Source organism: Chenopodium album, chromosome 22 (assembly GCF_948465745.1).
Source record: "Chenopodium album chromosome 22, dcCheAlbu1.1, whole genome shotgun sequence".
Classification (NCBI taxonomy): Eukaryota; Viridiplantae; Streptophyta; class Magnoliopsida; order Caryophyllales; family Amaranthaceae; genus Chenopodium; species Chenopodium album.
The window spans coordinates 31,140,128-31,165,147 of NC_137855.1; the positions used below are offsets into that span (position 1 = coordinate 31,140,128).

At 34.6% G+C, this 25,020-nt stretch overlaps 2 protein-coding genes across 3 annotated transcripts; one reads left to right on the plus strand and one right to left on the minus strand.

The window, feature by feature from the left end:
• Positions 1–2,034: 2,034 nt before the first annotated feature.
• On the plus strand, positions 2,035–5,520 carry LOC145603714 (trifunctional UDP-glucose 4,6-dehydratase/UDP-4-keto-6-deoxy-D-glucose 3,5-epimerase/UDP-4-keto-L-rhamnose-reductase RHM1-like). Of its 2 annotated transcripts, none has more exons than XM_081659678.1 (3): positions 2,035–2,188; positions 3,031–4,613; positions 4,756–5,520. In XM_081659678.1, the coding sequence occupies exons 2-3, from the start codon at positions 3,045–3,047 to the stop codon at positions 5,209–5,211; spliced, it is 2,025 nt and encodes a 674-aa protein (XP_081515804.1). In that variant the 5' UTR covers positions 2,035–2,188; positions 3,031–3,044; the 3' UTR covers positions 5,212–5,520. The 2 variants fall into 2 exon arrangements, with proteins under 2 accessions (XP_081515804.1, XP_081515805.1); XM_081659679.1 differs by having other exon boundaries at positions 2,057–2,188; positions 3,034–4,613.
• A 2,982-nt stretch (positions 5,521–8,502) lies between these two features.
• LOC145605179 (alpha,alpha-trehalose-phosphate synthase [UDP-forming] 1-like) lies at positions 8,503–24,902 on the minus strand. Its single transcript, XM_081661214.1, has 18 exons — positions 24,642–24,902; positions 23,800–24,103; positions 23,586–23,683; positions 23,055–23,443; positions 21,771–21,888; positions 21,519–21,620; positions 20,141–20,291; positions 19,013–19,101; positions 16,734–16,782; positions 16,381–16,481; positions 14,990–15,177; positions 13,667–13,781; positions 12,146–12,325; positions 11,817–11,939; positions 11,615–11,702; positions 11,414–11,544; positions 11,209–11,307; positions 8,503–9,261 (listed from the first exon to the last, which is right to left on the minus strand). Exons 2-18 carry the CDS (start codon positions 24,092–24,094, stop codon positions 8,911–8,913), a joined length of 2,667 nt encoding a protein of 888 aa, XP_081517340.1. The 5' UTR covers positions 24,095–24,103; positions 24,642–24,902; the 3' UTR covers positions 8,503–8,910.
• Between the last annotated feature and the right edge of the window lie 118 nt (positions 24,903–25,020).

Below are 25,020 nucleotides of genomic sequence, written 5' to 3' on the forward strand. Positions count from 1 at the left end.
CGGCAAGCCGGCAGCAAGGCCGGTGAGGAAACGGAGCGGCCGAAAATGGGAAGCGGTGCATGATTCTAGGCCAGAAATACAAAAAACCAAAACGAAAACTAAGACGCAAACGAGAAAGGAAAAAAACCACCTAAGGGAGTAGATCGGAGGCTCGCCGACGCTGTGGCATGGGCGGTGAGCCGCACGCCGGCCGGCGAGCCTCATTTTCGGAGCAGTTAAGGAAGCCGAAAGGTTTTTGAGAAAGAGAGGGGGGGCGCTAAAGAGAGAAAGGTTTTTGCATATCAAATAAATAGTTAGTAACCTTCAATTTAAGGTGGACTAGCTACCGTTTTCATAACACACCATCAATTTGGGGGTTTCAAGAAGTTGTTTGTTTAATTCAATTCATAACAACAAAGACAAATTAAAAATTCCAAGAGAAACTTAAATAAGGCTTTTGAAGCCATAAATCCAACATCCCTCGGTCCCTACTTACCTATATTTTGACTAAGCTATTCACACAGCTCACTTTGACCATCTTTCTATTTTTTAATTATTTTTTATGAAAGTAAAAGTTAACAAGTATTCGGTATAATGTTGTGTCTATTTAAATGTATACTCTCAAACATTTTCTTTTAATTATAACATTTTGACTTTCACGTTTATTAATACATAATTAAATTAAAACCCATATCTAATTATAGTTGAGTAAAAAACATAAAAATTTGATAGTGTAATAGAAATTGAGATGAATGTAAATATGACATGACTAGCTATATATTGCTCGACATGTACATTAGCAAACGTATACAAATGTTAGAACAAAAATATTATAGTGCTATTTTCCAAATGTTAAAATTAAAAGAGAATAGAGGAAGTATTTTATTAATATTAACTATTCTATAATTTTTATTAACATGTAATCATATATATTGATGATTAAAGATATGCATTGACAAAATATATCTTTTATTCTTTTTAAAATTCTATAAGTAATTTGAGACAAATATCTATCTATATTATAGTTTAACTGCATTTTTTCTTATCTTTTTACCACAACACCTCCAAAACTCCATCCTTGCAATTCTAGATTTTTTTTTTTTTTTTTTTTTTTTTTTTGAGGGAATGCAATTCTAGATTTCTAGTCTATCTATATTAAAAAAAAAAAATATTCATTTTTAAAAAAATAACCAATAATTGTCCATTTTACTTAATATAAAAAAAAAACCTTATAGTATTATATTTTCTAACAAATTTTTTTAAAAACCCCGATAATGCAAGATATATATCCCGTAAGCACGAGTACATTCTAGTAAATAGAATTACCGAATATTTCCCCTCCCCCTACCTACCCTTTAAACCCTTGTCCTCAAATTTTAAGGCAACCACGAGTCCACGAGGCATTTCCGAGGGTTGGTGTACTCTATGGTCTCTAGCATATACTTCTTATAGCAGAAAGTAGCAACATTTATTGATATGTGTATACTTTTTATTTTTTTTGTGGGTTATATACTTATATGTGTATATTATAAAGTAAAAAACAGTCTATATTAATCAAAATTCATAAGTGGTGTTACATCAATAATAACTTCCAATAACAGAGTCCAGCCAGCCACGAGTTCCATGTGACGTGAACGCGGTAAGCCGGGTAACAATTAGAATTAGTTAGATTGAAACTAGCACGTAGTAATTAATTAATAACTAATTTGTTGGCTAATAGTTCTACCGTTTATGGTGAGGCCAATCACACTGTACGACAAGCTGATACACTAAAACACTAACTGCGTAATCCTTAATCGACTAAGTAACCTCTGGCCAATCGTGTAATCTTTATTCGAGTAACTCCTAAGTCCTAACCGACCAAATCCATAAGTTTATAACCGACCAAGTAAACCAGACCACATATGAAAATTTGTGATAATTCTAATATTAAAATATAAAATAAAATGGAGGACAAAATCGTCAACAAAATAAACAATATTTATTATTTTATTTATTTATTTTATTATTATTATTTTTTTATTCTTAATTGTGTATATTTGTTCCTGTATATATATATAGCGAGCAGCCGGTAGGCAATACATACAGAAAATACAGGGAAAAAAACGTACGCTTTTCTCTTTATTGTGTTCTTGAATCTAGCATGCTCTGAAATTCTCCATTGAAGCGGCTTTTCAGCTTTCTCTCCTCCATTGAAGCAGCTTCTAAGGTTGGACTTTGTTTTAATTTTTGTTCTTCGTTTTTTGTTTTTGTTTTGGTTTTTTAATCGTCGAATTTCAATGTTACAATCTTGTGTTAAATCGATGATTTTGTTTAATTTAGGGTTCTTCTAAGGTCGATTGATTATTGAACTAGTTGTTATAATTTGATTACTAAGAATTTTAACGTGGAATTTGTTCTAGAATTTTGATTTGATTAGTGATAATGTGTTGTATGATTTTGTTTATTATATGTTAGGATTGAAGTATGAAAATTGAATCTTTATCCCCGGATCTGAGATTTTGAATGCTTTGATCAAATTCTTTTTTTTTTTCTTTTCCAATTTTTGATTTTATTTTCGAATCAATGATTTTGTGGATTTCAGTGAATGTTAGGCTTGTTAATTTCTATGTTGCACCTTGGATCGTGTGCTATGATGTGAAATAGTGATCAAGTAAATAAATTTCTGTTTGGAATGTTGTCACTGGGGCTGTGCAATTTCCGATCTTGGATCAGAAAAATTGCGATCTGTATCCGATCCATGGATTGGATCACAGTATCATCGGGTTTTTGGATCGGATCACCGGATATTTTGAGAGAATTCAATCCGTATCCGACCCAAAAACCCGAGTTTTTTCTAGGATTTTGGAAAATTATGTTTGGATCACCGGATTTTGGGATTGGGTGAAACGGATCAGACATTGTTGCACAGCCCTGGTACACTAGTTGTCTCAGTATGTGGGGGAGTGTGTGCTCTGAGTGTGCATCTTGTGGTTCTTCGAGATTTGTTATGTTTTTGTATAATATGAGTAGGATCTGACTTATTTCATGGTTATGGATTGTTTGTTGTAGAAGGTGGTGCAATCATGTCTTCATACACCCCAAAGAATATTCTAATTACTGGTGCTGCTGGATTCATTGCGTCTCATGTCGCAAACCGACTCATTAGGAGTTACCCTGATTACAAGATTGTTGTTCTTGACAAGCTTGATTACTGCTCAAACCTTAAAAATTTACGTCCCTCTCAATCATCCCCTAATTTTAAGTTTGTTAAAGGGGATATTGCTAGTGCCGACCTTGTAAACTACCTTCTCATCACTGAGTCTATTGATACTATTATGCACTTTGCTGCACAAACCCATGTTGACAATTCTTTTGGTAATAGCTTTGAGTTCACCAAGAACAACATTTATGGGACCCATGTCCTCCTAGAAGCCTGTAAGGTCACCGGGCAAATTAGGAGATTCATCCATGTTAGTACTGATGAGGTTTACGGAGAGACAGATGAGGATGCTGTTGTGGGTAATCATGAAGCTTCTCAGCTTCTTCCAACAAATCCATACTCTGCTACAAAAGCTGGTGCTGAGATGCTTGTCATGGCTTATGGAAGATCATACGGTTTGCCAGTTATTACTACCCGTGGAAACAATGTGTATGGCCCCAACCAGTTTCCTGAGAAATTGATCCCAAAGTTCATTCTTTTGGCCATGAGAGGAAAGCCTCTTCCAATTCACGGAGATGGGTCTAATGTGAGAAGCTATCTCTACTGTGAGGATGTTGCTGAGGCCTTTGAGGTCATTCTCCACAGGGGAGAGGTTGGCCACGTGTACAACATTGGAACCAAAAAGGAGAGGAGAGTCATTGATGTGGCCACAGATGTATGCAAACTGTTCTCAATGGATCCAGATGCAAGCATCAAGTTTGTTGAGAACAGGCCGTTTAATGATCAGAGGTACTTCCTTGATGATGAGAAATTGAAGATTTTAGGGTGGTCAGAGCGCACCACTTGGGAAGAGGGCCTGAGGAAGACAATGGAGTGGTATACCAGTAACCCTGATTGGTGGGGTGATGTCTCAGGAGCATTGCTTCCTCACCCAAGGATGCTGATGATGCCCGGTGGGATTGAGAGGCATTTTGAAGAAGCAGACAATGAAAATGCTGCTTCTTCTGAATTTTCCAACACCCAGTCTAAAATGGTGGTACCCCCTGCGAAAAGTGTCAGTTCTCCTCGTAAGCCATCTTTCAAGTTCCTGATCTATGGTAGAACTGGGTGGATTGGTGGTCTTCTTGGCCAGTTGTGTGAAAAGCAAGGTATTACATTTGAGTATGGAAAGGGCCGTTTGGAGAACCGAGCATCTCTTATTGCTGATATCCAGAATGTCAAGCCTACTCACGTCTTTAATGCTGCTGGTGTGACTGGTAGGCCAAATGTTGACTGGTGTGAATCTCACAAACCAGAGACAATTCGCGCCAATGTTGCTGGTACTTTGACTTTAGCTGATGTCTGCAGAGAGCATGGGCTTTTGATGATGAATTTTGCTACTGGTTGCATCTTTGAGTATGATGCTGCACATCCTTTGGGCTCTGGGATTGGCTTCAAGGAAGAGGATACACCAAACTTCACTGGTTCTTTCTACTCAAAGACCAAGGCTATGGTATTATTTCCGAGTCCTTTTCTCTTACTCCCATCCCTTTCATTGCAAATTTCTTTTGTTGACTTGTATAACTACTCCGTATTACTTGAAGTGCTATCTTAGTGGACTAACTTATTATTATATCTGACTTATTTTTTTTCAGGTGGAGGAGTTGCTGAAAGAGTTTGATAATGTGTGCACCCTTAGGGTCCGAATGCCCATTTCTTCTGACCTCAACAACCCACGAAACTTCATCACAAAGATCTCTCGCTACAGTAAGGTGGTCGACATTCCCAACAGCATGACTGTTTTGGACGAGCTTCTACCCATTTCCATTGAGATGGCAAAGAGGAATCTCAAGGGCATCTACAACTTCACAAACCCAGGGGTGATTAGCCACAATGAGATTCTCGAGATGTACAAGAATTACATGGACCCAGAATTCAAGTGGGCAAACTTCACACTTGAAGAGCAAGCCAAGGTTATTGTTGCTCCAAGAAGCAACAATGAGATGGACGCCTCCAAGTTGAAAAAGGAATTCCCTGAATTGCTGCATATTAAGGACTCGCTAATCAAGTATGTTTTCGAGCCAAACAAGAAGACAAACTATTCTGCTTGAGTGAACTTTTCTGCAGAATTAAGAGATGCCGTAGTAAGCAGTATTGCAATTTTTTTCAAGTAGGCATTGCGGTTGCATAGCGATATTCTATTGGGTCTTGCGCAGAACATTCATTTATTTTAGCTTCATATTGTGCTGTTTTTATATACCTAGATTGCCTGTTCGTAGAGTTTTTATTAGGTGTTCACATTTCCATCTTTTACCATTTTACGTCTTCTGTTTAAACGTGATTACACTTCCTCTTCCCGTTCCCGGGAATTTGAAAAGAGATAGTAGCTTGTTACATATAACAGTTCTGTTATTTGCTCACCCATTTGTAACTTTCATATATTTATTGATTGTCAAATTGTTTTTAAACTCGTTTATTGTTTAGATTGTATTTACGTTCTTTCTCTGTTGATCTGTATTTCAACCATATTAGCGCGCCCATCTGATGTTTTCCACATTTCCGAGTTCTTGTATACTTGGGGCTATATTGCTCATCTCTTGTCAAATACTCCAAGCATAGCTCGACTTCTGGTAAAGGGCCTTATTTTCTGCAATGATTTGCAATGCTTGTTATTCTATGTTTCCACCAGTCCACCACCATGACTTCCGGAGTCGGAGCTATTCTTCTAACGCCTCTTCCTCATAAAATAAAAACTACAGTAATTAAATCTGTCCATACTCTGTCATTTATTATATTAAGTGTAAATTGGCACAATAATGTTTATTTATTCTAAATTTGTCTCTTTTTTTTTCAGCTTCTTATGTGTAACCCTTACGACTATATTTAGTACTCAATATCATTTTCCTTTAAAATTAAAGAATTTGCGAGAAGAAAAAATTGGTATATGTGTAGACTGAGGAGTGAGTTAGGGTTAGTGGGTTTACAAAAATGAAACTGACTTCTTTTGAAATTTGGGATTTTTTTATTTATTTATTTTATTTATTATTTTTTTTTTATATATATAGAACGCATTTTTAACGGGTTTCAGGTCCAGACCTGAAAACCCCGGGTTTGGACCTGATCCGGACCGGGACCGGAAACCTTGATTTTCAAGGACCGGGACCGGACTTGAATCTACAGGTCCGGGTCAGGTCGGTTTTCAGGTCCGGTCCGGTCCTGTTCATGTACACCTCTATGTGTAGTAGTGTGAAAGTGTGTCACTTAGGAACAAATTAAATAAGTGATTATGAAAAGTGTGTCACTTAAAAAACGTGGTAAATCAAACATTAATACCAAACATTAATTGATAACAATATACTCAATCCGTCCCCTTTTGATAGTCCTTTATGGGCAAATTTTAGTCTAAAAATGTTCACCCCATTTGCTTTTTCCAAAAACCATTAATATTAATTTTTTTTACCAAAATTCCCTCCAATTTGCAACAATACTTGTGCAAAGTTATATTTCCCATGTAAATTTTGTTTTTCCATGTACTTTTATTACTTTTTCTCTCTACTTTTTTGCATACCCAATGTCAATTTACCTTTTCAATGTACTATAACTATTCTTCTTTGTGTTTATTAATTCCCGTGAAAAATGCCCATAAGGGACTATCAAAAGGGGACGGAGGGAGTTTTTTTTTTTTTTTTTTTTTAAATGCAATAAGGAGGGGTGATTTAATTAAATAGTCCGTAATAATAACAATAATAATCAATCTGCACCGACCCATAATCAATCCGCACCAACCCAGCATTGACCCGACCATTAACCAGTTCTACTTACCCTCACAATCAAATCAAACTACATATATTTCCCTTTTTTTTTTTTTTTTTTTTTTTTTTTTTTTTTTTTTTTTTTTTTTTTTTTAACAAAGGATACAAACAAGAAATTACATATATTTCCCTAATTTTGTGTTGCACACACCTACACAAGCCACCATTAATATTTTCAATTAACCCTTCTCTATTGTGTCCCATTCCTTAATTATCACCTATATTCAGTTGTTATTCTTATTTTTTTTTTCTTTTATTCTTTAGTTATCACCCATAGACCCTTTTATTAAGTTTTTAATCTACCAAAACATAATTATTTATATCTTGAGTTGAAAGAATACTAAATTTAGTAACCTTTAAAAAAAAAAAAACCCTAAATGTAACCCAGTAGCCCAAGGATAGAATATACAGTATATTATTATCTGTAGTTTAAAAATCAAAGATAATGCACGTATAAGCATTAACATAATGTATATTTTAATTATTATAAGTCTTTAATCAAAAAAGAAATATTAATATCAATCTAAAATCTAAATTATTACTTTTGGGTTATTTTTTACTTGCCTTGTTTCATTTATCAATTATCATGCATGTTTGCAAATGCTGAACTTTAGTAATTCTAATAACTTTGATTCTCCATAAGTAAAAATTATAAAAGTTACAAAATATATATTATGGTAGTATTTATTGTGACGAAGATTTAACAAGATCCCACATGAATATGTTCTTGCATATAACACAAATTCTCCGACTTATTATTGTGCATATAATTCACAAAAGACAGTCAAATAAAAGGTGATAAATAGTGTAAACGTTTAAACGGATCAGTAAAAGAACGGAGGAAATATGACAAATTACACGTTAATTGATATAATTAATGTTAGATTAAACTTTATACGTTAAATTTTGACCTCCTATATGTGCAACGCTAAGAATTAAACGTATTATATACCGATTTCAATAATTTAGAAAACGAGAGTTGTAAGAAAATTGTATGGAAATGGAACTACAACTCCACCTCCCCATACTTTACGGATCGATAATCCTAAACGACCTTTTTTGTCAACTGCCTTATGAATTACACATGCGACCCACTTACTAAATCATACAAGTATCATTCTTTTAAACAAGTAGGAATATCATCATAAACACATGACAACATAACATGCATGAAAGAAATAATTTTTACCTCATTAAAATAAATCTTATATGTCGGGAAACAATTATATGATCATTAAAAATAAATAATTATTTTATCTTGCTAACGTGTTAATGTGTATGATTAAACATTTAACATAATATTACCCAAAAAAAAAATAAAATTTAATCAATCGTGACAACTTTTTTCGAACATTTCAAATATGATTTTAACACACAACAAGTATTGATCGGAATTGGATCGAAATCTTGAAAGCATAAGTTTATACGTAGATGTTATGAGAGATGATAGTGCTAGTTTTGCTAGTTATACTAGAATGATCAAGACAATATACATTGATTATTAGCATTTCTATAATGTAGAAGTATTGTGACTTCCTTTGATTGATTAATGTCGCTACTACATGTTATTATAACTACACTACATGACTACAACATATTGTAATATTGTATATCAAAAAATGGGATCACAACCTGTTTCAGGCTTGAAGATCTCCATCGATTGTGGCAGTTCATCCGATTGCTCGATTATGAGAGCGCATTACAAATATAATCTACTCATTTAGATTAGTACAAAGCCGTAACAATACAGGCTATACAGCTAATTGAAGCTTTACAGCAATTGCAGACCAACACTTTTCTTCTGCCATTTGATACTGTCAGAAGATTATTCGAAAATCCAGACTAATAAAATCAGTTAGCAAATTAGCAGTCTGAACTACTCCGTATCAGACACGCCTTGTACTACGCTCTACAACTATTCTGGTTATTCATGATGCCTATATGTAGCAAGAATTAACGATGCTATACAAGAATTGCGACTAGGGTATAAGGTCAGGATTATGAAGTTGATGTCACAGCTTCAGCTAATTTTGTTAAAAGTGAGACGACGTCATCTGAAGATCCTACTGTGTAACGAGCGCTGGTACGAGTTCTCCCAACAGCACAGGAGAAATAGTTATCTTTCTTAAGGTCCAGTATGTTCCAGATGGTCTTCTCTGATGATTGCTTCTGTGAGAGCCCACCATCGCCATTATTTGTCATCTCCTCTGAGTTTGAGGTTGAATGTTGGGTCTTTCCATGCGATGCTTTTGATCCACCTGGAGAAATTGGTGATGGCCATTCAGGAAATTGGTGGCTGTCATTGTCATTGGGAAGCTCTGGCTCAAAAAATGTGTATACATCTTCATCCTGGACACAATCAAATAAAATCTTTATGTCAAATTCAAATAAAAAATATCAACAACTAATAGAACAAAATATATGAGCACAGGGTTCAATCAAGAAAAATGCAAGTGAAGACTCTAAACAAAATCGTAGTAAGACTAATTCTGTGCAACTCATCTATCAGCCAGTTGCATGGAAACATTAATTGTTTCATACGTAGTATGGGATAACATGGTGTGCACAATTAAAATTTTAGTCTTCAGCATGCATGTAAAGAGGAAAATGACAGAATATGATAATTGGTAGCCTATTGGAGGGAAGCAATCCGAACAACATTACAGAATGGAAATAAGAAGACCTGTAACAGATGAGATATGGATAGGTTCAATACTAAGATGAACAGTTTACATTTTTAATGAATTGATGATAGATGTCCTTGAGTTATGATTAAAAATGACACTCAGAGTTGGCTTAATTTTCGGGCTTATCTGAGTCAGTATAAATGACCTAGATGAAATATCCAGTACAATGAAACATACACCCATTGGCAACACAGTTTCTCCACCTCAAGTTTAACTACTTCAACCTATATGAAAAGCAATCATGCTAGCAACAATCATATCAGATCTGTATTTGCAGACTAGGGCTGATTAACAAACGAAGTTTTGAGAAGAAAAACATAAAAAATAAGTGATTCTATACCAATGATAAGTGAGGTGTTGATGAGAGTTCCTTAGTGAATGGGCAAGGAAGTTTAACCGTGAACTATTCTTGTAGTACCCAAATACAATTTTACATGAAAGAATATGGTAAGCTATATAAAGGTGGGAGAGAGAATGGATCAATGGAGGGCGATTAAAACAATAAATAAGAGCGCTCTCAAAGTCCATCCTTAGTGATTTTCTTTAAATTGGAAGGAGAGGTGGAATAGTGAGGAATAGAAGGATATATGTACTTATATTATAAGAAAATATTGCAGTGACGAGAGATGAGCTAAAGTTTGTCATGAAAACTTTGGATAAGAAGTATATAAGGAAGTAAATTTATTTTGAAATCAGAGATCAAGTGTCAGTGGCAAATCTGGCAATGGCCTCAAAAATATTAAAATTGAACTTCTCAAGATGATTGTGTTTTTAATATAGTAGTATCTTTTTCCTTCCCTCTTCTGAAGTATTTAAGACACCTTATTCAGTCTTTATGCATTTTGGAACCTAAGCATGTTGGAACCTAAACTTTCTATAAAGAAACATTAGTGTGTTCCTGAATGGCGATTAAAAGCATTGGTTTGCTATTAGACATGAAGGATCAAATAAGGGCATTTAAACTTCACCGACCTATCATAAAAGGGTAACAAGCCAACAGGGTCAATTCAAGTACTAATCAGCTAATGAAATTATAAGTAAGAATGAATCATGCTTTAAATAAGCTTACAATAGACTAAGAACATCCATGGTGGGTTCTTAAAGGTCAATGCCTTTGACTTTATGCTGATATAAACATTAACAGATAAAATAGATACGAGAAATAATTTCTCAACTTGTTCCCATAAATATTTCAAACCTCAGATAGTGACGCCCCATGAGTTCTTTGATCATTGGCTTTAAACTAGTTAATCATATACTTAAAATAGAGAGTACTACATCAATTAACAAATATACTTATATATTTGGCACTGAGCATTGTGGCTTTTCTTAGACATCTAAACTTTATATGACCACTAAAATATTCATATAAGTCAACTCAATCCTGCTATCAATCCTCAGTAGAGAATAGATTAAACATCTTATCACACTCGTCTTGTTTTACTGCATGAAAAGCTATTATACAGCACCAAGTAGGATCTCTTGGAAAAAGATAGGGTTTAATGAAGGAGATGTTAGGACCCAACAAAAAATAAAAAATGCAATTACATTTATTTCCCTCAGCTAAAGCAACCAAGCAAAATGCTGGGATCAAAGATTTGAAATATACCTTCTCCAAAAAATGACCAATGCATAAGACATAATCAATTGGTGACTTCAATGGTTTGCTGTGCACTATCTCTCCTAGTATGAGATCAATAGCAGAGCCCTGCACTCAGAAGCACAAATGGAAAAAAAATTAGCATGTAAAACACCTTCCCACAAATGAAGATCAATAAAGCAATGTAAATAAATTTAAAGAGAAGAAAATTCACCTTTGTAATACCTACTGGTCGAACCTCAACAGACGTACTACCTGGCACAACTTCTACAGGTGCATTTGAAATAGGGCCAGTCCAAAGATGATGCAACATATCTCTTGCTTGCAATTTTCCAAACTCGAAATCTGCAGAACCCGAATCAAAATATACACGACAAAGAAACATGGTTTTAAAGGTAGGGGCCATGAAGCATACCAGCATATTTATAATTCCATAGAACGGAAATGTCACGATGCTCAATAGTTGAACGAGGAGTTCTTTCCTTGAAATACTCAAAAATATGCTGCACAAAATCAAATCAGACATTGACTATAGAAAGTAGATCATAATTAAAAGCAAAAATCGCTCAGAGAACTTGGTCAAACTTTCATATATGAGGTAGGGACAAGATATGTACATATACACTGGGAACCCAATCCAGGTTCAAATGTTCAGGCATTGTCGTCTTCCAATCTCCTCTTGTATGCCGTAAGAACATTCCATGTTCTGCTGCCAACCACATGTCATACTCCCCAAAGTTCTAGACAAATAAGATCAAAAACAGAAACTATACATGTTAAAAATAAACACCATGTCCAATCTCATATCTAATGATATGACAACTTGTTACTCAAAAAATAGCAAAATAACAGAAGTGACTCTAATTGAACCACAAAGCATACCAAAGAAGCAGAAAAATTATTATAAAAAAGGAAAAGAAAAGAAAAGCGTAGGACAGGTTAATACATTAACTAAATCAATTCTGCGACTTCCACTGAGTATAACAATTGTTGAATTTGGGTCTTTGCAGAGAGCACTCAGAGGTCCTTTCAGCTCTGGATTCAATTTAGAGTTCATGTCTTTCACTTGGTCTCTGCCCCTTCTACCAGAACTATCAATTGGCTCAGTCAAAGCAGCATTGAATCCCTGTGATTCAGAAGACATCTTAGTAAAGACAGATGTAGTAGCTTAATGAAAATTATCAAACAAAGGTTTACATCCACTGGTTGTGGAAGAAATGGACTGTTAAAAGACAAAACTCTCTAAAAAAAGAACATTAACAATCAAAAACAAATCCCAAAGACTCAAAAGGTACATAGACTAATTAATTCAACATCAACATGTAAAATCAAAAGAAAAGCATTCTGAGAACATGACAGTTAAAGATTGAATAGCAACATTGGATACCATGACAGCGGACCACTCCCTTGGTTGTATTAACTGCACTTAAGTAAAAATTGATACACTGATTACTAAAAGAGGTCAATGGTGGTATCTTTTTGCAGATAGAGAATAGGAACCTGAAACCTGAAAATGATGGAGGTTACCCACAACATTTTCATACAACGGAAAATATGCAATATGACAATTATAGTAAAGCTGTAACTTTATATAAGCAATACATCCCAATTCTAGTTTGATTCAGTTCACCATAAAAAAACTCCAGCTTTAAAATTACCCTAATTCTAGGTCCTAACTAAGGAGTTTCTTGCTGGGCCAGTCAGGATCTGAAATTGTAACAGTTGAGTTTATTAAAAAAAATGCTAGGAAGGAACCTGTAATTGATATAAGAAAAAGTAGAGAGCTTAAATTAATCTCAGAAGGAAGTGAAGTATTTTCCAGTTAAGTCCATTTTGGTGGGTGGGAGTTGGAATCAATAATAATAAGAATAATAAAAATAAAAAGATGCATTAAACTCTAATATATGAATTGATACGGTTGTATTGAGTTAGTTAAGGATACAAATAGGATTCTGTCACCTATTTACCTCCCTTGGAGAATATACATAATGGATTTTAAAGTGATTTTTTTTTATTTTTTATTTTATTTTATTTTTTTTAATAGGAAAAAAGATCTTTTAGACAAATGGCCAGTTAAAGAAATAAAGTTAATAATAGGTTAAGGGGGACAAGAGCAGGAAAAAATGACATAAATTTCAACTCTAATTATTTCCATGCAAATAGTTACAATATAGGAACTATAGTCAAACCAGGGTATAAAGCTTGGACCTCACTTGCACATATCAAAGCTACAGCACGGAGGTACAGCTCATACATGGATATTAAGACTAGCACAGCACACAAAGATTTATAGTTCTGAACATTGATTCAGCTTTTTTGAAAGAATTGGTATAGACCATGGAGCAAACTATGTATAATAACAATAAGCAGCAAAATCAACATAGAAGAATTACATAAACTTGCATGCAAACTTGCAGCTAAATTAAGCGAAAAGGAAGGAGTACACATAAGGAAAGTTATACAATACCAGTATGAGTAGTCGGTTGCTACAATTCAGGAAATTGTTCACCGCTAAGTCGACTGGAAGTACAGGGCGGGTTTGAGTTATCCTCAGTTGAGCCTCAACTGTTTCATTCAGCTCGCTACAAAACGAAGCAACAATTAAAATGATAAACAACCAAGTCAGAATTTTAGGAAAGCCTAACTTCCCAAACTTCTTTTGTTTACAGCTGAAACAAAGGAGAACAGAGAGAAAGGACAAGCTGTCCATTAAGTACAAACCATATTACAGACATCATTGTAACAGTTTGGTGCTCTATAACTTTCTCATCAGTGTATCGGCTAGGTGCTATTTAGAAGGTCTTGTTTCAAGGTTTCATCTTATTATTTTCCATTATAATTTCATTAAATAAAAATTACACTCATCATTGAAACAGCTTGGTCCTATTTAGTAGGTCTTATTTCAAGGTTTCTTCCTACACACACACACCCAATCTTGACATTCAGGTGGCCATTGTTTCATTAGTTGTTGAGGCAGGGTTTGGGTCAAGTTGGGTGTCATTTCAATGTGTAAAGGAGATGGAGGTGACAGGAGGTTGTGGATGTTAAGACTTGCAGGATTTTGGTGGTGTTTGTTGTGTTCTGTGTGAGATGGGAGTTTGTGGGTGGTGGCATAAAAACTAGGATGTGAATTGAGGTCGTGGTAATGGGTAGTAGTTGTGTGAGTGTGTGTGTGTGTGTGAGAGAGAGAGAGAGAGAGAGCGAGGATTGGTGGCTGCATCTCTGTTTTTGTAAAATAAAAAATAAAACTATTTAAAATGCCAAAAATTTACAGTTTTGTATGGAAAAGGTTTGTGGGGGCATTTAGATGGAATAGTATTTAGGGAAAATTAGTTTTCATATATTATTAGGTAAGGAAAGATCCACTTAGGTTTTATTTCTGAATAAAAAGTCTTATGTTTCATACACGATTCATTCATTCTCGACAATTTGACATAAGTTCGAATGTTTGTTTCAGGTGGCACAGATGCAATACAGTTTCACAAAATAGGGAGGGTACATTAGCTAGCCAGAATGCAGCATTTTTCAAATAAGTCAGTGTTTGAGAACGATATTTCAATTACCAGGGTAACGAAAAGTATTTTATCGAACAACCAAAATTTTCATAATTAACTCATTTCTGGAATAACTGTGAAGTTTTTATGTTATCCTTGCACAATCCTACTGTGCCAGATTTTTAAAGTTGTCTTATGCATGTATTTGATACAGTGAATGGATTTGATGTCCATGGAAATTTAACACAAGTAATAAACTAGAAAGAATAACCGGAAAAATGACTATATTCACATACCTTACAATAAATTCAGCCCACTCCTGAGGAGTATGCTCTGTAACATGTGAAAAGTTAATTTGGTGCCTATTTGTTCTCTCTTCATCTGACATATCTAAGGCTTTACCAATTGCAGCAGCTACCTCTGTGATATTCCATGGGTTTACCAAAAGAGCGCCAGCTCCTAAAGATTGTGCAGCACCAGCAAACTATCCACATAAAAATTTATGTTGCACTCAGCCACTAAGGACAAGAAAAAGGAAAATAACTTTGGGAACAACCTATCAAGAATTAGGAAAGCATTTTCTTATAACACCTCACTAGTAGTGTAATATGTTTAGATAATGATGAATTCAAACTTCTTTAGTATATTCTTTCAAGGAAATATTCTTTAAGATTCATAATTTGATTCAAAATGTATTCTCCTATATAATTTGTTAACTATAAGTATTGCTAATTGACTTTTCCTCAAAAAAAAAAAAAAAAAAAAAAAACAACTTAAAGCTACAATTTGTAGATTAATATGGTCAAAGTTTTCTAGCTCATAAACTCACACCATATTTAAATACATAAGCTGAGGACAGAACTCATCATACCGAACAATAATTAGCGTAAATTGTCACATTAGCTCGCTAAGCTAAATGGTGAATGACGGTAGATTCATGGCCTACTTTAAAACTCACATCATGCATCACTAAAACACTATTTACCATGAATGTGCGTGTGTGCATGAGGATGAAACTACAATTTTGAACTACAGGTACGTAAATTTTTAATTTTCCTAAAGTCAATACTATAAATATAGCTACCTGATAAAAAATAAAGTACGTGTACAGTTCAAAAATTATGTACCTAAAAGAAGATGAAACTGTAATTCAAAAGTTATGCATCTTAAGCAGACAATTAATGTACCACGTGTTTTAAAAAATGTATTGTCCTTCTCACCCTTCTCTTTGTAAGAAATTTCTCATTGGATTACTTCCTTGTGTGTGTGTGTGTGTGTGTGTGTGTGTGTGTGTGTGACTGGAGTGTGTGATTTATTTAAAATGAAAAAAAGGCAAGACATGAGTAATACAACAATGAGGCACATATGTAGTGGCCAATTGCAAGATTCATCACTGATAATATCCAAAACTAGACTAATCTCTAGAGAATGTGATTAGATTGCCGTCCTCATATGCATATACATGGAATTCAATAAATATTAACAAAAGTAAATAAAATAGAATGGGCCAGTCAAGGTTCAACACCACCCAAATTGTCATGTTCAGAAAATAAGAGATTTACATTATCATGCATTTGGTTTGACAACAATTTTTTGCTAATATTGTCAAAATCGACCTCAGAAGTGTCCTCATTTTGGTGCATGATGCATACATATAATATATATCTGTACAAATCTTAAGTCTTACCTCACTAAGAATGAGCACTCCCTTTTTTTCATCTTGGCAAGCCACGAACTCATAGCTGACCAGATTCATGCCATCTCTCAATGAAGTGACCAGTGCCACATCTGTGAAGTGATGGTTATTATAGAAAAACAATATGAGTGAACATAAACGTGCAGATAGATGTTAGCTGATATTACAGTAAACCAAATATTACAATAGTGCCATGAGTCCTGTACTTTGGCTACAAATATTGGCATCTCAACCAGATTTTAAAACACAAACACCTCAACAAACACTTGAATTTAACTGTGGAACAAAAATTTTTAAACACCCAAGAAATTAAAATAATTTAGATGTCAGTGATAGACTTATACCAGTCACTGCATATAGAGCACAGAGAGCATGGAAATCCAGAGAACAATCCTGCAAATAGATCATACATCTACTTCAACTTTGGGTAGGAAACCTAAGAAAAAACTAAAGGCAGAATGATTATATGCCGCAGATGTATCCAACAAATCATGCTAATGAGATTTCACAGGGTCACATCCAACAATTTCATTTCAATAATGAGACAAATAGAGAAACGGATGCTTGACCGGATGGAAGAGTATTAATTTTTCCAATGAAAATTATGAAATTAGAGATGACAACAAGAAGCTTGATGAAAAAATTGATCCCCATGCACAAAGGTCAAGGAGGTATTTTTAATAATTTTTTTATTTTTAAATTCACTATCTTACCTGAACAATATAAATCATAGTGCAGATCCCGTATATAGAGAGTTTCATATGCATGCAACTCTAGCACTGGCCACTTAGAACTGGTACAAACAAACATTGTGTTTCAGCAAACATCCAACCCAATCTTATGTTTGAGGCCTTGGCTATAACATTCCATAAAATTGGTGTTGTGTAGTTCAACCTAAAGACCAAGGTGGCAATGGTGGATGTCCTGATTGGACAGCTTATACAAACATGTCGCGATGATGAACCCACAAAAGGAAAATCAAGTACCAAAGAAAAGGAACCCCTCGGCTGAAAAGAAAGCTCTTGATTGAACAAGGTCGACCACTCGACCCACAGAACAACATGGTCGATGGCCATCTATTGCAATCTCTCTTAGACATTCATGGTCCATCATCACTTACCGTTTCAATATGTCAAATGGTCCCCACCCCCAAAAAGAAGCTTATGACAGAAGCACAGAATGATAACTTGTGTATAGTTGTGACTTACTGCAACACCCAACCCTTGCCAGCAGAAAACCATATGCCAGTAATGTCCAAACTGACCACCTATGCAGGAGCACACTAACTCACTGCTAGGTAATCGAGCTTCAGCTTGTACATATTTGTGAGCAATAGACATTCTATAAAGAAAGATATATCCTTATGAAATAAGTCTTAAGAAGATTTCAGTAGTATCCCTCCTAACCAAAGGGGAAGACAGCAAGTAGAAGCAATATCTGAGTTCCAAGATGCAAAGCCCAACCTCAGCATGACAATTGATAACATTTGAATGGCTAAGCAATATTTAAGTTCTAAAAGATTACAAACCTAAGGTTGCCTATAGATACACCAACCTTTGGCGTATCACAATTCCCTTACATTTTAATTGAGGAAATTATCATCATATCACTTTCACAACATTCTCTATTTAATTCCTCTCTAAAATCCTCTCAAACACTTCACAAGAGGGTAGCTCATAAGTGTTACCAAGCAGGGTGTGTCCATTTATCATATATTTGTATGCTTATACTCATTGTTATCATTCTCCATTCACCAATAGAAGAACTTCCACGGGGTGTTGTCATTGCATCTCTCATTCCATCCTAAGATTTTTGTCCCTCTTGCTGATTTTTTTTACAATGGTCATACCTACATCACTTGGATTTACTGAACTTAAAATTTTAGGCATTGCAATTCCAAAGTATCCCTCCAAAGTATTACCTACTTATTGATGCCTTCTCAAGTATCATCCAGTAGGCCAATGTCACTTTGTCCAATCAGGTAACAACAACAACCTAAGCAAGAAGCCCTTCTCAATTTTGATCCTTCATCATAGGACAAGTGTAACGAAACTACACTCAGCATACATTGTTTACACCACAGACAGAGAATGAATCATGGGAAAGCATATCAAAGTGATCAAACCGAGTTAAGAAACAAGCAGCTTCTTTTTTGTGTCCCATTCCAGTATATTTAGTCTGCAAACAATCAATTTCATTTACAGAAACCAGCACTGTGAAATTTCTATCCTGCCTCACACAAAAACATGATTATCACTTACAGGGACTGAAATACCGACAAAAAGCTTCAATCTTCAGTATTATATTGACTACATCATCCCCTGGAACCCTCAAATGATATAAATCATAAAGATACATCAAACAATGAGGTAAACACTACACAGAGGAGGTTAGTATAAGCTTTTGACTCCAGATATAGATGAGGCCACAAATTTAACATCTTAGCAGAAAAGCAAATATAACCTATTCAGAGCTCTATTTGGAAAATAAATAAATAAAGAAAGAAAAATATAAAGTAAAATAAAATCTCAACTCCCGATTCTCCCTTAGCAACTCAAAAAACTTATCTAGAATTATTGAGATTACATGCATAAAGAATCATAGTAAGAGTTTAGAAACAGACCAAATGATGTATAGGAACACGCGTATAAGTTCCAAATCTCCCATTTATGCGTCCGACTATTTCATGAACTTGACTAGTAAGTTTTTGATCTGTAAAACGATTATAAAATAGAGAGTGAAGATATAAATAAACACCAGAATGTGGAAATGGAGCAATAAAGATAAAGAGCATAAACTCGAGCAACTCATGGAGCACAAATAACAATCAGACAACATTGCAAAAATACATTACAAATCGGATATGTTAAATGTGCCACATATACCTGCATTATATCCAGAAAAAATGGCATCATTTTGCGATATCAAATTGGAAAACAAACAGATCCTAATGCAATGAGATGCAATCTAGTAACATTATTTAGACCTGGTTATTAGACAAGATAGTCCAATGATAATACGGTCAGTGCCAAGCTTATAAGGTCCTTATTGGGTAGGGTCAATATAGGGCCAAAATGTTTGTCCAATTTGATACATAAAGAAAATAGATAGTGTAAGAAAATTTACATACATATTATGTATTCATATGTACTTAATTATGGCTTTGTCCAAAATTTAATTTTAAATTGATATTTCGTTGGCCCGCCCATTATTGACCCACGACCCGCATTGACCCTATAAAACATGACATTTTTTTACCCAACCCGTAATTGACCCGCACCGACCCTGACCCAACCTGCCCAATAACCAGGTCTAGTAACATTGTTGTGTCCCTGAATTAGTGAATTTACCACATGCTCTTAAAAACTTTTAGCCCATAATAGATAATTTTATTGAACCATTTATCATCATGTTGAACAAAATCTCAACCAGCATGAAGCTATTCAGCTCTTTTAACTAGTGAAAAGAGTGATGCAAAAGAATACTTTTACAACAGTAACATTCAATATATGCAAGCAATAACATGTCATTTTCTCATTGAACCTATAAGAACTTAGATTAATTTATAATGGAGAAACAAGCAAAGTAAATTATATCCCATTATTGCTATTATCCATAAATTATGCTCGCTCTAATATAATATCTCCTTAGCTATTCATACACGTACAGTTGTGTGTGTATGTGCAGATATATGCATATGTACAATTTATATCATTCTGAGGAGAGGCAGGTTGTTGGGGCAAGAGCTTACATTGAGTAACATCTGTTCTTGTTGGAACAGCAATTTGGAGCAAAACAACTCTATCCCGCCAGGAAGCATTTTCTTCCAGAAATTTTTCAAAGGCGAGTATCTTTTGTGGAATTCCTTTTATCATGTCAAGCCGATCAACACCTAGCATTACCTGCCACAGAAAATTTCAGATAGCACTAGAATATACAATTGTGTAGCATAGTGATAATTTGACAAAATTCAAATAGACGATTCGGAAGAATATAATTAGCAGTAGCTTTCCAGATTTTGCACGTGATAGGAAAATTGAAGACTGCTATTAAAGCACCATAATGCAATTTAACTCACTCACCTATTTATTAGACATTTTTATTTTATTTTTTTTTACTAATTGAGGTTTACAGTGGGTTTGGATAGAGAAAGAGGAGGAAAAGAAGGGGAGGGGAGTAAAAAATGATGAGTTTTCCTTCCAAATCTCTCCACTATTGAAGAGATCAATATCATACTATTTGATCCCTCTCATTTCTCTCCCCTCCAATTCCCTTTCTTCCTCATTTGTTATCCAAATGATAGATAACTCCATTCATTTCCCTTTCCTTCCTTTCCCTCCATTTCCTTCAATCCATACAAAGTGGATATTGATGGTTGAACTTATAAATTGATTAGTGTGTGTGTGTGTGTGTAAAATCATGCTTGTAAAATCTAGAATGTACGTATTCATGACAACCGTAACTGATTCTCTCTAAGGGCCCATTATAACGCTGTCCCTTTTACTAACATATAAATTTACTATATCACCCTATGTTGCTCATACTCGGATTTGGGATCAGACCCTCCAACACGATAAATTTTCATATAAAGCCACTATATATTTGGGTGTCGCGTCGTGTCGTGAGAAAGCCAATGTACAACATGCCAACAGGGTGTTGAAGTAACATAGATATTACCCCTTATTAAGAAGGGGCATTATTCATTAAATCATCCCAAATGGAACCAAATACTCTTAGAACATAAAAATCTGAATATTGAAAAATTTCCCTAATATTGGATAGCTTCATATGGATATTCTTGAATAATACCAAAACACTAAGGACATTTAACAAAACAGAATGTTGACAAGCAGAAAACCCAAGCCCCATTTTCTCATTTTTTTTGCTTGGATGTTTGATGTTGCTCAGCTTTTGTGTATGACAAGGTTTTAATGGTGAACTCAAAATCTAAAATAAGTTGTGACTTGAGAATAGAGGAAAAGATTTGGAGTGAGCCACATGGATGAAATAGTAGTGCTACCAAAACAAAAAGGTCGACATAGGTAGTTGTATTAAATAAATAAAATAAAAGAAAGAAATAATTAGCTAGTTAATTCCAAAAGGTGAGCTAAAAATAGACAACAGCCTACCTTCCGACCAGCAAATCTTTCCATTAATTCCTTAATACTCTTTTGAACTTGAGGAACTTTAAGTGCTCGAATGAAACGATCAGAATCAAACCCGATAGGAAACTGAAAATTATCAACCATGATGCACATAATTCAAGAATTAGGAACCAGGAAACAGAAACAAAAAGAAATTTATAAAATGAAACCAAATAATATATATCAGCTAGTTCTAAATCAACCAGCTAATCAGAAAAACATATTGCTTGAACATACAGCTACCACACGGGTCAATCTGCCTTGATCATCTTCTACACCTTCAGGTCTGCCTTCAAGTCCAAGAATATGAGTGCAAGAACTGACAAAGTGCCTCGCATAATCATAGGTATGAAAACTGCAAGGAACAGCATTGATACTACAGTTAACAAAATTTGAACAGTATAGCAACTTGAAATATTAAATTTTTATAGTTGAAGCACTTAAGTCAATATGTACACATGAGTATCTAGTTGATGTCGAGATATAATTCACTGCTGTCAAAAAATAAAATAATGCACAAGTGCACAACTCCGGAAGACCAATTGGTAATATATAGCCAACCACCAGACATTTAAAGGAGTGATTCTGTACACTCTCAATAGTCAGAACTAACAATATTGGCATGACAACAACTTAAACTCTATCACTGAAAATGCAGATGTAAATTCTCCTTTAAGCTAATGAGTATATTAACGGGTCAACAAAATGACCTATTTTTTAATACAGATTTTACATAATTGATAATTTGAATCAGCATTCATAAAATGATGATGACAAGAAGTCTAGAAACATAACCTATCGCAATGCCACTCAAAAACTTTTACCAAAATACAGTTTTGCACTGAGCTGGGATAGATCTATGACTAAAATATAGCTATGCAGCAAGCAAAGGAAACCTATCAAGTGAGCGAAGCAGCCATAAGATCATGTATAAAATACTTACGTCCTTCATAAAGTGTTACTCCATACTATACTTGGATTTCACCAATTTCTAGAACATCTATCCATCCAGTATTCCAATGATTTATTATACTACATCCTATGAAACATTTAATAACCAGTTACATAACATAGGCACATATTAGTCCCAATCGGCCAATCCTTGTGTCAATCACAAGGGGTTCCGAGACTCCCAAAAACTCTGACAAATTACTTACAAAATGATTTACTAAACTGTTCATCTAAGGTTGTACAACTGAGATTCTGAGAATGAAATTTGTTCACTCAATCAACATAACAGCATTGGTAAACAGAATCTCAAGATGAAAAGGCAATATTTGAATTACTGAAGAGTGTCAAAGCTAGATAGATAACATTGTTAACACTCAAGCACTAGTCTATACGTATATTATTGTATTTGATGAAGGCATTAGTCTCAACATTATAGATGCAGGACTAGGATCAGGGTAATACTTGTGATAGATATGACATGGACAAATCATAGTTTGTGCTTGTAAGAGATATATACAGAATACAGACAACGCATTAACAAAACACAGTGATATATAGAGGATGACTAACCCAATCAAATCAGCAGCAAGAACTGCACGGAGCAGTTCTGAACGAGATGGCAAGGTTCTGTGGATTTCAGAGGAAGGAAATGGAGTGTGGAGAAACCATCCAACCTTCATCTTGCTGTTATGCCTTTTTAGGCACTCTGGGAGGAACATGAGATGATAGTCATGACACCAAACAACATCACCTTCTTCATAGTGCTGATTTACTACATCAGCAAACATCTGATTCGCCTTTTTGTAAGCAGCAAACTGAGATTGAAAATTTCTTGTGGTAGCAAGCCTATCCTCTTGAGGTAGACCAAGATAATGAAAAAGAGGCCACAATATGTTGTTGCAGTAACCATTATAATATTGATTCACTAACTCTTCATCTAGAAAAACAGGTATACACCTCTGCAATTGCATGAGATCGAAATCTTATAACAGATGGAAAGGTAGCGCATTAAAAATACTAAATGTCATGCGGAAGGAATTCTTGCAAAGAAAGTTATGCAGTACATATGTTCCAATAATTAATCTAAGTAAAGTAACAAACCTTCTCTGCAAGAACCTTAGTGAGAGCTTTTTTTCCGACTTCATCAGGAACATTAACACCAGCCCATCCAATCCACCTTGCCTCAAATTCCTTTATACCTTTTGCATATAATTCAAAATTCTACTTGATAATTGAACTTTAGGAAGCTTCCTACAATATAGTTCCATGCACATAATTTCAGAAATGACTGATCAAAATGAAAGAGTAAGATTACCTATAAGTGCACTAACCAGCCCTCCAGCACTAACTTCCAATGACCAGTCTTCACCTCTCCTAACAGCAGACACCGGCAAACGGTTAGCAACCACTAACAGTCTTTGGGAAGGACTTCCAGCCACAGCATCTGCTACATGCGAAAAATCATGCCTGCTACCAAGCTTGGGGCTATTGTTATCATCCGAAATTTTATTTTTAGCCCTTTTTGTTCTTTTTAACTGCCTCAGTTCCAGTAGCCTGGATATTCTACTCGTTGGTGCATTCGAATCACCATCATACTTGTTTCCAGGCATATGCTCAATCTGTAACCCACAAAGAATATAATACATAATTCACCCCTAAGAAAATTACTACATTTATAATCTGAAGCATTGAACATTCAGGTTTTAAAGATATCTTATCTTAGTCCAAAATCAGTACACAATCAAATAATGCAAGAGGCTGTTACATAAGAATAAGCTACTGCAATAGTGCAATGAATTATGAAAAACAACAAACAAGAAATTCTTGAAAATCCAGTTGGAAAAGTAAAAAGAACAATCCAAAAAATGAAAATAATTTGACTTGGCTTGACCACAAAGATTAGCATCAAAACACAAACATAATTCAACCTATAAAATTGAAAATTGAACTGTAATCAACCTATAAACTTCAAAAATCAATAAAAACAACAAATGCCCACCACAAAGAAACACATAAAAATCAACACCCATTAAAACAAACATAAAAAATAAGAGATTTCAAGTAAAATTACAAAGACCCACCTCAAATAAACTGCATATAATATGAAATTAACAATGCCACAATACTAAGCAACTACAAAATTAAATTTAGTCTCACCTTTGGAGTCAAATCGTCAGAAATTGCTTAAAATTAGTTTGATGAATCAAATTGCTTGAGAAATTGATCAAACCCAGAAAAATTCAAGAACATTAAAGAATTGGGAAGCAATATAAATTCGTGGGGAGTCTAAAAAAAGAAGAGAGAATCTGGGGTAACAGAAAAAAAAGCAAAAGAAAATGATATGAAAGAAAATGGGATCCTGGTGAAAGCTTTATACGGTTCGACTGGAAGGAAGCCATGCAAGAGCTCTCACCGTTATTATTAATATTGATTGATTCTTGAAAAATGTGATTTTGTTATGTGTGGTACTGTCGTATACATATTACATAATAACATAATATTCCAATTTTAATCGACTGCTATGCTCTTTTGAGCT

Coding starts and splice junctions, on each gene's coding strand:
- LOC145603714 (XM_081659678.1), top strand. CDS start 3,045: ATGTCTTCATACACCCCAAAGAATATTCTAATTACTGGTGCTGCTGGA. Junction 4,614..4,755: donor ACTCAAAGACCAAGGCTATG/GTATTATTTCCG, acceptor ATTTTTTTTCAG/GTGGAGGAGTTGCTGAAAGA.
- LOC145605179 (XM_081661214.1), bottom strand. CDS start 24,094: ATGCCTGGAAACAAGTATGATGGTGATTCGAATGCACCAACGAGTAGA. Junction 15,178..16,380: donor GAGTGCTCATTCTTAGTGAG/GTAAGACTTAAG, acceptor TTATGTGGATAG/TTTGCTGGTGCTGCACAATC. Junction 9,262..11,208: donor TTGGTCATTTTTTGGAGAAG/GTATATTTCAAA, acceptor GATTGTGTCCAG/GATGAAGATGTATACACATT.